General features: G+C 37.5%; 1 protein-coding gene across 2 annotated transcripts in view; it reads right to left on the bottom strand.

Moving 5' to 3' along the window:
• Window positions 1-209: 209 nt before the first annotated feature.
• BMP5 (bone morphogenetic protein 5) overlaps window positions 210-14,616 on the bottom strand; it is a gene marked incomplete at its 5' end in the record, with an annotated part of 117,328 nt that continues 102,921 nt past the window's right edge. The window contains 3 exons of one of the 2 annotated variants that reach the window (XM_082848838.1): window positions 210-449; window positions 4,194-4,304; window positions 5,609-5,685. In XM_082848838.1, the coding sequence (XP_082704964.1) occupies window positions 300-449; window positions 4,194-4,304; window positions 5,609-5,685 (338 nt within the window). In that variant the 3' untranslated portion in view covers window positions 210-299. The remainder of the gene's footprint in view (window positions 450-4,193; window positions 4,305-5,608; window positions 5,686-14,616) is intronic. The other variant, XM_082848839.1, reaches the window with a different exon arrangement.

The following is a 14,616-nucleotide window of genomic DNA, read 5'->3' as shown; positions in this document are numbered from 1 at the left end:
ACTTTTAAAAATGTTGAAATGGAATTGGACTCAGCATATCCTATTGAAAGTTAGACTGTGTGATCTATTGCATACTGCAGTGACCTATAAAATACATTTTATTGAAAAGGCATCCACAAAGGAGAATATATACCTTTAAATAAATAAAAGTGACTATATACATGATATTGTACATAGGTTAGAGAGATGAAATGAGCCAGACTAATTTTATGAAATCCCCTTTTATCTGAAAAGATACATTTTATTGTAGTCATAAACCTTAACACAGATCTTTTTCTTATTACCATTATTATCTAATATTAGTGGCAGCCACACGAACGCACTACCATATTTCTGTATTTTTTCAAAATGACATTGGAGCTGTCATCAAAGTACAACACAGAGATGGCGTTTAATTTGGTTGGCGCGCAGCAAGGCTTTGGTACGTGGTCAGGAAACATCAGATGAACCTGGGGGGGAAAAACATTTTGTTCTTTAAGAATTAAGATAGACATTTTGTCTGCAGCTTGAAAGTAATATTCTTGTTTTATCACTGACTATCAGCACCCCCTTAAGCTACCTCTCTTTCTTCTGTTTATGTTCCATGGCAGGGTGGGGTAGGGCTGGTAGTGAAGGGTGTATTCTTAAGTATTAACACCTAGACTCGACCCACCAGTTCTAATTACATGTTGGCGCTTTAAAAAATATTCTACCAAGGAAGGAAAACTCTCTCTATGGAATATTCAGTGGAAATTTTCCTGGAGGAAAGAACATGGCAACTAGCACTGGGTTGCTTTTGGTTAAAATGACCACTTCTATTTACTTCATGAGAAATACAGAAGTTCTAAATGCAAAATCAATGAAGCCATACCACTGCACTGTAGAAAGATGTGGATCTAAGAATTATTTTTGAAAGGATAACTAAACAATAAATCAATAACTTTGTTTGACAATAAAATTAAAAGCTGTGCCAACTCTTCATTTTCCATGATAAAGGAAGCATACAAATCACAGCAAAATAAACTCCAGGTAAAATCCAATACTTAAAACAATGATTTCAACTATTCTCCCCATAAGTTCTTATCAGATTGGCCAGAGTGTAACATCCTTTGACTTGCTTTCTCCCCTAGAAAAGTGCCAAAAAGCAGGCTAAGCTAAAGCAGAGGCAAGGAGCCTAGATATTTTAAAAATTAAATATCCATCTTCCCCACCAAAGCCTGAAAAGGCAGCTGTACATGGACAATGAAATGCTTAAGTAAAGGGTTTGTTCTCACTTTGATCAGACTGGCAGGTTTGCCTCTGATGTTCAATAATCAAGGAAGGAGCCAGAACACTGTACCCCATTTCCCACCCACCCCTGCTGCCCCCGGCCCTTCCTCCAGAGGAGTTGATGGGAAGTCCCACTGCAGAGTCCTTAGGGATCTACAAAGAGAAAATACAGCTCTTAGAATCTTGGCTGCACAACCTCCTGACTGAAATGATATAGGAGCCCTGCCTATGGACAGACACAGCAGGAAAAATGAGGTGATCGGACACGGATGTGAAATTTCCTAAGACCTCACAAAACTGCAAGCTGGATGGTTTCTCCCAATTTCAGATGCAGCCTGCAGCCCTCCTCGGCTTTAACGTCCTCAACTCTCACACCAGTGATGGATAACCCCCTGCTTCAAGGACCGCCTCACCAAGCCATCACTCTGAAAAAATGGGATTGTTCTTCGATCATTTCTCAAACAGTTGTCACAAACCTGCTCTCCTTTAACAACAAACACGTCTGTCTTCTTGTTTCATGTCCTTCATAGGACAAACACAGAGAGTGTACAATGCCGGGGCGGGGTGGGGGGGAACCCACCAAACTTCCCACATCCCTTAAAGTTCTGGGATGACTTTATGCTCCACATCCCAGGACAGTGATCCAGACCAGGGTCCTGTTCCAAGTCTGTGTCAGTGTTTTAAAAAATGTTTGTTTTTAGACGCTGCCTTCTAGACTACAGTCCTAAAAGCTGACAGTATATAATTATATATTTTTTAAAAAAGAAAAAAGAGAGAGATGGGGGGTATTTGACAAAGAGTTTTTTCCATACTTAAGCATTGTATAGCCTGAGGGAACTTGGATGCATATCTAAGGAAACACAGGAAGCTCTCTAAGTCATTGACAGTACAAAGAGCTTAACTGCTGGGAAATTAAGTGGCATTTCTCTATAGGCTAATAGTGGCTGTTCTGTCGTGACTAGACAGAAAGACAGTGACCAGGCCTCTTCCTTTCAGGTGTGAGACAGCAGCGCTCCTCTCTCTGCGATTGTTTTCAGATGACTCACGTTTCAGAATGTGAATTCTCATACAGAAGAATAGAAGGCTGGACTCCACAGACATTCTTTTCCTGGAGGAAATTTGAATACAATATACCCTTCCTTGTACCACATACCTGCTCCAGTAATGATATTCTATATCAAGAAGTGCTTATATTTATAGATAGCAAAGATGAAGGAATATGAGAATTTAAAATAGCCCCAGGAATTTACTCTATATTTTGCATATGGCAACCTTATTGGTCAAGAATCAATAAAAAGAAGAATATTTCTATGGCACTGGCAACATCAAAGCAAGCATGAGCGAGCCTGCTGGTTGGAATTTAGACTCTGGTTCTTCACTTTAGACAGTGAAATAAGAGCCATAGCAAACTAAGGTTTTCTTTAAATCAATATAAATGTTGTTATCAAGAAGGAAATAAGAGTTTCTCCCTAGACATATGGGTTTTCTGGGTATGATATATCAAAGAAATCTAGGGTGGAAAAATCGGTGTTGGGGAAGGATAAACATGAGCAAATGTTTTCCATTCATTATTAAAAAGCAACCTGATAATTTTATGTGATTGTATTCTGAAATAAATGCATATCTTCAAACTTGGGCAAAAAAAGAATATTTATAAATGACTACCTTTAAAAATATATATTTGTTTTATCTCTCTATTTCCTCTCTAATCCAAGGTTTTGACAATATCTATGCTTTACTTGCCATAGATATGTATCTTTGGTGTCTAGCTATCTTGCAGTACCTCTGAGGTCAGAAAGATGCCAGCAAAGCATCAAGTCAAATGATTTAATCTGTCAATGTATACATACAGTTCTTTATTCATAAGGAAACTGGGATGTTATTTCCATCAGCTTTAAATTGTAAATTAAGTGTGAAAAAAGGTAATCTTCTGAAGAGTTAACTCCTCACAAATTCTAATAGTTACTATCTCTGTTGGTCATAAACAAGCCTCACCCACAAAGACAGATGTTCTTCTAATAGCTCCTGCTCTCCTACTACCATCCACCAAGTGACTCTACTCCCATCCCATCATTGTCTTGATTCTAAAATAATGTGTTCCCTTCCTTCTGTCCTAATAACTTTTAGTTGAAATGCTCCTATGAACACAAACTTTAATGTAGGATCACATCATGTAGGCTATGCATCTTCTAGAAGCCTCTCCCTAGTCTTCCAGAGGCTGACCTCCCCTCACCCCACATATCAAGTCACACACAGTAAGGCAGGCACATCAGACTCTCAAGGGTTTTCATGAGCTCATTAGATACAGTATGACCATTTAGAGATGATGAAATAAACATTTCATTATCTTTTTCACAAAAATAAGCCTAGATTATTAGAGATTAAGTCACTGTTATATTCCTAAGTGTGGAAGGGACAAAAGGAAGGCTAATTTCCACCTTAAAGATTATAAAGAAAAAAAAGTATCAAAAAATAGAAACCAATCTTCTACTTATACTCTATAATACATTGAAGAGCTTCCATAATACCAAAGTACGTTATAGAACATTCTTAAATGATGAGAGAAAAAACCCTCAGATGAAATTCAGTACAACTGTCATTCAATGCTTTTGCAATGACTGCTAATGAATTGTTAGGTTAGAAACAGCGCCTGTGTGGTTAGTCATATTGTCTAATGAAAAAATCAGTACACAATGACCACTTTATGTGATTACTCCAATTTTCCTCCCTGAATCCTTCCCCATTCTGGAATCAGAATTATTCTTTAGGCCAGCCTAAATTTCCTGACTATATCGACAATTGTTACTTTGGCACAATTGTTACTTTAGGAGTTTGAGAAGAGAAGAAAATGCAGTTCTAACTATAAATGGATGCTTTCCTTTGAAATAACTTTATAGGAAGTTTGCATAATAAACCACTTTCCATCCTGCAAAAAGAAAGCATACCAGAGTCTGAACTATGGCATGGTTGGTGGCATTCATATGGGCATTGAGTGGAAAAGAACATTCTCCATCACAATAAAATGCAGCATATCCTTCTGGTGCTATAATCCAGTCCTAAAATGCACAAGAAGAGAAGAAGAAATAATATCACCAAAATAAAAACACAGAAAATCAATTCTTAAAGAATACTCAAATATAATTAATATAATATAATATAATATAATCTGGATTGGTTTCTCTTCTTGGTCCAACAATTACTGTAATAGGACAGCCTCCCCCAAGCCCTTAATTTATGGTTAAGTTAAAGTTTACAACAAAAGTATAAATATTTTCACAAGAAATTGTCCTCTGTAATTTCTCCCAAGAGGTCACTATGTAAGATATTCATAGCCTGTATTAACCCATGTATTCATGAATAAAGACTTAATCATGAAATAGCATTCTAAATATTGTTTAAACAGGAAATGATGAACTCTGGAAAGTTCAAGTGAACCAGAAAGGAAAAGAAGAATAAACTTAATTGAGATCATTCTCATTACTTCTTACTAACTCATTCCTGCTTTAGAAGCTTGACAAACTCCTAAAGCTGTAAGATTTGTGCCTTGTCCTATTTTTCTTTCCATTCATGTGTTAACTTTATAGTCTCTTTAAAAGAAATGAATTGGAGAAAATTCCTGAGCACTGTACGTGAAAAATTTTAGGAAGCTAAAAAGTTGGCACTTATAATGGTGGCCCTGATTTTTTTTCCAGAGACGTAAAACTTGTCACCAATGTAAAATTATTGAACAATTCATGTAAATTTAAAAATGCTTACTTGTTAATATTATTTCTCAGTATAATAGCTCATATTCTGAGGATCCAATGTAATGGAATAATGTAATCTAAGCAATCCAATTTAAACTATTTCAGCACAGAGCCATTAAAAATTATTTTGGTTAAATCCTCCTTCCCACCCTGTTTGTGAAGCAGATGTAAAAGAAAGCAATAAGATTTTTAAGTACAAGAAAAAAATTTTTTTCTGTAGATCTACCTTATAACAGAGACATAGTCAAGGATTCTATTTCTTATACCAATAGTTTGGGACCTTAGGAGGCAAATGGAAATTGCTTGAGTTAATCTGAAAAATGGTATTAAAATGAAAACTTGGGGATATTTAAACAACAGGGGTTTTTTTTTCACTCTCTAAGTGTGCATTTCTTCTTCAGCGTAATTGTTTTTTTTTAACCATAAACTCTGTTATGTTTCAATGGTGAAAGGATAATGGAGAAATAAAAATGATGTGGATAATCTATATACTGAATAGTCACGTCGAAAATAATTGGTTACTGTATAGGAAAAATTCCTGACAAAGATTCTGAGTAATTCAGGATTGATAATAAAGCAAAAAAGAAGCAGCCATGTTGGCTGACCATTCTTACCTGCCATCCCAGATCCCGGAAGCTCACGTAGAGTTCATGCTTCTTACAGGCTTGTTTTTGTTCACTTGTGTTATAGTCTGAAGATAAAAATCAGATTTTCAACAAACGGCATTCTATCAGGTATACTAGTATTTCTTTTGTGAGTTCACTGATAAAATCAAAAGGAGGCTGTATTTGAAGTCGTGAAACATGAGTTTGAATCTCAAAGTGAAAGCCACTTACTAGCCACGTGAACTTCAAGCAAGTCACTAGCCTTGAATGTTTTCTTCTGTAAAATGCAGACAACACCATGTACCTTGAGAAGTTCTAACAAGGATCAGGTTGTATCCTATGTGTTGTGATGGTGAACAGCCTGACACCTGGCACTCAATGAATGCTTTCATTAATTCACTCAAACTACAGTGGTGCTTACTATATTCATGTATATTAAATATTCAAACAACACTTCTTTTATTCTTCCATGAGACAGACACTGGGAGAGGACCAACTGGGATGCTACAGAGTTAATTTTATCTTAATAAATATCTCAAACTCAGGATACCCAAAGTGGAGCTTCTGATTGCCTCCCCCCTCACCCCCAAACTAGTTCCACCTATAGAGGACAGATAGCAACTTCCCAGGCAAAAGAAACAAACACAAAAACTGGAGTCAAAACGTACTCATTTTATTTCTCACCTCCACATCCAATCTGTCAGGAAATCCTTACACATTTCACCTCCAAATACATCCAAAATTCACCCACCCTCACCACCTCCATGATGGGTTCTGGTCCAAACCAGCACCATCTCTCTCCTGAATTACTGCCACATCCTCACTGCTATTCTTCCTGCTCTGCCCTGCCCCAACCCACCCCCATATCAAAGCAGCCAAGAGTCAGCTCAATTATGCCACGCTCCAGCAGAATGTCCCACCGCGGTTCCCATATCAGGCCATGACGTCTCCTTGTTGTTTTGCGCACAGGTCCGCTTTCTCCCACCTTGGGGTCTTCACTCTCATCCCACCCCCCTTCCCTGCAATGCTCTTCCCCTGGATATCTACTTATCTAAGTCTCAAAGCTTCTTCAGTTCTTTGCTTAAGCATCATCTTGTCAACAAGGCCTTCACTGACTACCCTATTTCAGATCCCAACTCCCACTCCGATATTTCTCTCCCGCCTTGCTCTGATTTTTTTTTATCCATTTTGCTGATCATCTCTTAATATGCTACGCCATTTACTTATTTATCATGTACTTTGGTTCTTGCCTGTTTCTTCCCTCTAGAATGTCAGCTCCCCAAGGGTAAAAATCTTGTCTGGTCCCATTTGGTGCTCTGATATACCCCAAATCTCAGGAACAGTGCCTGGCACACAGTAAGTACTCAATAAATATTTGAGGAATCAAAGAATGAATTCCTCAGAATATTCCAGAAATGACTTGTAGCAAAGAAAATACATGATTTCCAGGACTTATTTTGGAATATAATCTGAAAAACCCATAACCTTTGATAACTGATTAAAGGAATTAAGAATAGAGAATCCCCAATCACATCTGGGATAAAGTAAAACACTGCAGAAACACAAAAAATCTCTCTATATTATTGTCTCTGGGGTTTATTCATAATTTATATAAATAATATTCAAAAAGCTAACCCATTTTAATTATTTCTAACACAAATAAATGAAAGAGGAAAAAATTTAGGGTGATGGGAGCCACAAAATAATTTATTTTCAAAGAAGACAGCTAATGTTTTCATCTAGGAATAAATGCCACTTTCACTCTGACAGTTGTCTCTGGTAAATCAATGTAGCAGTTCACTGTGAAGAGCAGCCTGTCTTAAGGTGTCACCTTCCAGTTTAATTATCCTCAACCTCTAAGAAAATGTAGGCACATCAAAGATCCAAGGGGCCTGTCTTAACGGGCCCTGTCGTCTGCCTTTCACAGTGACTTCAACTAATTATTTATTTAATGTGAGTCTAGAAAACAAGATGATGATTAAATTTGAACACAGAGACTCTTTTACTTCTAGATCAGAGTTATTCCTGTGTGTAATTACCTTCATTAAAACAAATTAAATATATAGATAATGACAGAAAATGGAGAAAAGGGAATTTATTTGAAACTTAGCATTCTTCTTCTTTGGGTAAACTTTTCTCCTAATTGAAATAGCAAATGGAGTTAAGTTTGTCCAGGCAATAAACAAGGGTACTGTAATAATAAGTATAATACCATGAAATGGATAAGTTTGAACCCTGCATCATTTTTAGGGAAAAGGAATAACTAATTCTAATATTAGTTTGACTGCATAAACTTCTTATTTTTTTTAAATTTATTTTTGGCTGTGTTGGGTCTTCATTTCTGTGCGAGGGCTTTCTCTAGTTGTGGCAAGCGGGGGCCACTCTTCATTGCGGTGCGCGGGCCTCTCACTATCGCAGCCTCTCTTGTTGCGGAGCACAGGCTCCAGATGCGCAGGCTCAGTAGTTGTGGCTCACAGGCCTAGTTGCTCCGTGGCATGTGGGATCTTCCCAGACCAGGGCTCGAACCCGTGTCCCCTGCATTAGCAGGCAGATTCTCAACCACTGTGCCACCAGGGAAGCCATGCATAAACTTCTTGATATTTAGAATTTTTAAAAAATAAAGTCAGCTATGCATTAGACCAGGGACCAGCAAACGTTTACTCAAAAAGGACAGATAGTATATATTTCAGGCTACAAGTTTCCCCCTCTCAGTGACTCAACTCTGCCCCAGTAGCATGAAAGCAGCCGTAGATAGTATGTGAATGGATGGATATGGCTATATTGCAATAAAATTTTGCTTATGGAGCCTAAAATTTCAATTTCATGTAATTTCTGAGTGAAACAAAGTATTATTCTATTTCGAGTATTTTTCACACATCTAAAAATGTAAAAACCATTGTTAGCAATTGGGCGGTACAAAAACAGGCGATGGCTGGATTTGACTCTTAGGCCTTACTTTGCCAAACCCTGCATCAGACAGTCATGGGAATATTTATTCATTTATCCTTGTCTTAATGAAAGGCATGGAATGTGAATAAAGACCTTATAGCCAATAACACGTTCAAGTATATCTGAAAAGCCATAAACTATGTCTAAGGTTATTTGAATTCCATGTTTATAAAAAAAGAAAGAAAGTCAAACTCAAAAGTCAAAATAGATCTGTTTCATCTATGCAGCTTTTCATGCAGGCTCAGTGATGTATATAATGTAACATCACATAAAGGTAACGAGCAATAAATTTATAACAGAATCTCGTTCCAAGAGTCTGATTTCATAGAGCATTAGGACCATATGCTTAGTCTGTCAGAAATAAAAATGAATGGATACTGAGTAAATGTTGTACCCAAACCAGCAAAGTCTGCAGTTAGGTTTACTAAATGGTTGGCAGAATAAACTGTGGGAGGAAAGGCAAAGAAATTAAATTTATATCTTTAGAAAATAGTGATTGGCAGCCCTTCAAATATGAAAATGAGATGGACATGATGCTGCTGTTGACAAACCTGCGTAGAAATGAAGAGTCGCACCAGAAACTACTAAACGTTCTGGAGCCACAGCCAACACTAGAAAAGCGTGCTAGCATTCCTCAACCACAAGGCAGGTATCGCAGACACGTATTTCCCTCTTAATGGTAATAATATTGGGAAACCAGTTCCAAAATATTGAAAATATTGTTAAATACTTTATGCCAATTTGTTTATGATCAATTTCTGGAAACAATGCAAATTTATTTATATCTTTATAAGCTATATTTTTTTCTTCCAGTTTTATTGAGATGTAATTGACATATAGCACCGTACAACTTTAAGGTGTACAGCATAATGGTTTGACTCACATACATCATGAAGTGACGATCACAGTAAGTTTAGTGAGCAGTCATCATCTCACACAGATCCAAAATCAAAGAAATAGAAAATTGTTTTCCTTGTGATGAGAACGCTTAGGATTTACTCGCCTAACAACTTTCGTATATAACGTACAGCAGTGTTAATCATATTCATCATGCTGTACATTACATCCCTAGAACTTATTTATCTTATAAATGGGAGCTTGTACTTTTTGATTGCCTTCATCCAGTTCCCCATCATCCCCCAATAATGCAAATTTAATCTTTGTTTTAGTTTGATTTTTCTTAATTTTTGATTATTTTGTCATAGAAAAAAAATTAAATGCATGATTTAAAAATATCCTGAGGGCTTTCCTGGTGGCGCAGTGGTTGAGAGTCCGCCTGCCGATGCAGGGGACGTGGGTTTGTGCCCCGGTCCAGAAAGATCCCACATGCTGCAGAGCTGCTGGGCCCGTGAGCCATGACCGCTGAGCCTGCGCGTTCGGAGCCTGTGCTCCGCAACGGGAGAGGCCACAACAGTGAGAGGCCCGCGTACTGCAGAAAACAAAACAACAACAACAAAAAACCCCAAAAACCCAAAAAATATCCTGTGATCTACATAGGGTTAGGGCTTCAATGGTCTGTCCAGTAGTCCCTGAAGAAACAACCTAATAAAGAAACACATGCTAACCTAGCTATGAAGGGCACAAAAGAAATAAGTCCAAAAAACTCCATATACCAGTATGGGTTTCTTTTTTCTTTAAAATCTAGCATTAGTGTCTTTAAGGAATAAAATGTAGGTGAATCTGTAAAAGAGAAGAAAAAAATCCAAAATAGAATTTAACACTGAAATACATCAACAGCTTAAGCCAAATATGATGAGATACTGTGTTTCAAAGCAAAGGAGGAGATGTCAACATTCTCTTACTTAATTCCTAGAGGGAGATAACGGACGGACGTCAGCACCCACAGCTTCAGGATGTTCATTAATTCATAGAAAATGAAAATGACAAATGAATGAAGGTATCAGAGGTAAAATAGCAGGAATGGTGTTACCGTAGACTGTTCAATAATGTAAATTTTGATATGGCCTTGGGGGTAGATAAACCCCAAACAAATAGCAATCCCCCCCAAAGATGAGGGATTTCAAATGCCACTGCTACTCTCACTTAATCTCCATCTCCCACATCCAGTGAATGACTCGCCCAAATTTACGTATGACCCAGTAGGAATTACTGTTATTTATTTATGTAGGGATAATTGTGTTTGTCTATGTATGAATGTGTGACACAGAACAGGCACCACAACATAATAACTGTCTGGTGTGTTTGCTTAACTCTGCTTAGCAAAGCCTCTGTGGATGATGCAAAAAACATTCTCACCTTAGAGCTTGTTGACATAAAAACCCATCCACAAACGTGAGTCTCCCAATGCCTACCAGACATCTATGTGTGAAAGTTTCCCAGAGGCCGCTGACTCACTATTTTTGTTTCTGACCTCATACTCCTTACATTCCTTCTACTTGGTTAACAGGATCACCAGTCATCTAGTGGCCCAAGACAGAAAATTGAGTGCGTTTCTCGATTTTCTTTCTTTTACCCTCCTACCCTGCATTAAATCCATCCTCAACCCCCTTTAACCAACCCACCTCTAGCCTAGTTAACCTACCAGAAGCACTTTGCACTCTTGGTCACCTCACGCTACCCGGACATCCTCTTTGGGAAGTTGGTCCTAGGATAACCCTTCATCCCTGTCTCCTCCTTCCTCTCTGACCTTAAGTCTTTTGCCTAGTTTATGGAATTCCTTTTTCTCCTTTGTCTATACTAAAGTGCTGATGTTCCCACTGGGGGCTCCATCCTTGACGTTTCTCTCTTACTCTGGTTTCCATGGCAGTGTCAAGTCCTGTGCTTCATCTAACCACTGGGGTTCATAGCTGCGTCTTTTTCCTACACCTTTCACTTACTCTTGACACGCCCATTTCTGGAGTGCTGCCGGCTCCATTCCACATATTTTGGTTTCTACTTCCTCTCTCTCCAATCTATAATCTTCACTGTTTGGGGTATGGGACTAGACTTTTAATCATATTTTCACGTTCAGTTTTACCCCTTGGCATCCCATCCATCATTTTGATGCCAAATTGAACTTTTTAAAATGTGTTTCTGATTGTGAGACTCCTTTTTTTCCAACTGCCTGCACAGAAGCATCATAGTTCCTGACCATCACACACCTACACTTTATGACTTGGTCCCTGCATGACTTTCTATCTGACATCACACTGCTCTCGCACAAGAACCTGCACACCCGACAATTGGACAATGGTATGTGGTTCTATAACTGTGCACATAAGTCTGAAATAGCTTCACCCACCCCTCCATTTCTGGAAAATGTCTATTCTTTCTCATATGAGTCACACACTATCCTTACTTCTCCCACACTACCTTGTACCTACTCTAGTGGAATTATCTCCTGATTAGTACTAGTGGGCATGTCTTTCCCATTGTCTGTGGGAGCGCTTTTTAAGAAGCAAAATTCTTATGCTACCCATCTTTCATGAGCATATAGTTAATACTGTGCTTGTCACATTGTGGGTGCTTATTTAACACTGAATAAATATTTTACAATGAACCATGCCCGGATAAATTATGTCTCTAGAATTCTCTCTAGATAGAAATTTGACAATAAGTGACCAGGGGTATAGGTACTGATTAGAGAAAGAGGATTTCTAGTCTTCTCTGATGTAAAAGTCTAAACTTTTTAGGTACCAGTTCTGAAAAACCAAACCTTAATTTGACAAATAATAATGATAATGCCTAAACCTGAATGAGTACGTACCGCTGTTCTCCATTCTTTACACACATTAAATAACTAACTTAATCCTCACAATTCATGTAATTTTACCTTATGAGGCAGGTATTAGCATTCCCACTTCACAGATGAAGAAACAGACACAGAGAGACGTGACATGTCTCCGAGATTACACAACTAGGAAGTAGTAGACAGGGTTAAATGACAGAATGATAGATAGATAAATGTACAGATGGATAGATAGATGAAAAACATCTATCAGACTAGATCTAGGAACCAAAACAATTGTCGTCTGAGAATGGATTTTCAAAATTTTACATATTCAGGCACAGATACCAGCTTTTAGTGTTAATTACTGGAAAAACCATGTAGATTAAAACCATTCTCACACATGCAGCTTTGCAGGATTTTCACTGCAGCATTGATTTTGAAAGCTCCAATTTAAAAACAACCAAAATTTCTTTTTAAGAGTGACGTGATTAAATAAACTCTGATACAAGCATTACTGAATATATTGTAGCAGTTAAAAAAAAATGAAGTCACCATTTTGAAAGATGGCTGAAATATGTTGTTTAAAAACACATAAGACCAACTATATGACAACAAGAGTGAACCCTAAGGTAAACTATAGACGTTGGGTGATTGCGATGTGTCAGTGTAGGTTCATCTTTGGAAAGAAACGCACCATCCTGGTGAGTGATGTTGATAATGGGGGAGGTATGCATGTGTGGAGGCAGCGAGTACATGGGAAATCTCTGTACCTTCCTCTCAATCTTCTTGTGAACCTAAAACTGCTCTTAAAAAGTATGTAAAAATAGGAACCCTCCTGCACTGTTGGTGAGAATGTAAATTGGTGCAGCCACTATGGAGAACAGTATGGAGGTTCCTTGAAAATCTAAAAATAGAACTACCATATGACCCTGCAATCCCACTCCTCAGCATATATCAGGAGAAAACTATAATTTGAAAAGATACATGCACCCCTATGTTCATAGCAGCACGGTTTACAATAGCCAAGACATGGAAGCAACCTAAATGTCCATTGACAGATGAATGGATAAAAAAGATGTGGTAAATATATACAATGGAATATTATTCAGCCATAAGAAAGGAAATAATTCCATTTGCAGCAATATGGATGGACCTTCAGATTATCATACTAAATGAAGTAAGTCAGATAGAGAAAGACAAATATTATGTGATATCACTTATATGTGGAATCTAATAAAAATGATACAACTTATGTACAAAACAAAAATAGACTCACAGACATAGAAAACAAACTTATGGTTACCAGAGAGGATGGGAGGAAGATAGATAAATTAGGAGTTTGAGATTAAAATATACACACTACTATATATAAAATAGATAAGCAATAAGGACATACTGTATAGCACAGGGAACTATATTCAATATCTTATAATAACCTACAGTGGAAAAGAATCTGAAAAATAATATATATGTGTGTGTGCATATATATATATATATATATATATATATATATATATGCACACACACATATAACACATAACAAAATATATTCTCCAAAAGTGATGTATATACAGAGGAAAAGATTTGGAAGTACATGTATCATGTTGATATCTGTGTATCAGTATAACCTATCTCAAAAGAATTAGGTGTAGGTGATCAGAGGAGAATTTTAACTTTATTGAAGATTTGATTATTTTTAAATAATGAAAATGTATATTAATTATATAATATAAAACAGTCTAAACAAATAATCCCAATTAATTTTTCCTTCTGGTTTTAATATTTTTGTCCAAGAGGCATGATTTTACACTGTATCCATTAGGCAAGAGATAGTGCCTGTCAAAGAGTTGGGAGTTGCAGAGTGTCCCCATTTTATTTATTTATTTATTTATTTATTTATTTATTTATTTATTGGCTGCACCATGCATGCAGCATGAGGGATCCTAGTTCCCCAACCAGGGATCGAACCCTTGCCCCTGCAGTGGAAGCGCGGAGTCTTAACCACTGGACCGCCAGCGAAGCCCCAGAGTGTCCCCATTTTAATGCCTCTTTGAAAGACTTCTTAAGAAATCACCATGGTTCCAGGCAGGGCACCAATGATTGGATTCACCTTCAAAGATCCCCTAGTACCAAGCTTGCAATAAGCACCTCTTCAAGCAGTTCTGCAGTGAATCAGGACTTGCCATGTGCCCTGTAAACTCTTAATGTTCTTTTTTTTTTCGGCACTGATATAATGCTCAAAACAGCATCTTGCTTTTGGTAGGTTCTTTAAAATCTTATCAACTTGGTGCCTTTCCATCTTAAAGGGTGGCTCCCTTAACATTTAGCTATTGCCTACATTTTCTTACCCCCAAACCCAAGTTCAAATGAAAATCAACTGTGCTGGCTCATCGTGAAA

Source organism: Leucopleurus acutus, assembly GCF_964270905.1.
Source record: "Leucopleurus acutus genome assembly, chromosome: 10".
NCBI lineage: Eukaryota > Metazoa > Chordata > Mammalia > Artiodactyla > Delphinidae > Leucopleurus > Leucopleurus acutus.
The sequence above is the reverse complement of the archived record's forward strand: the minus strand, read 5'-3'. Positions and strand labels throughout refer to the sequence as shown.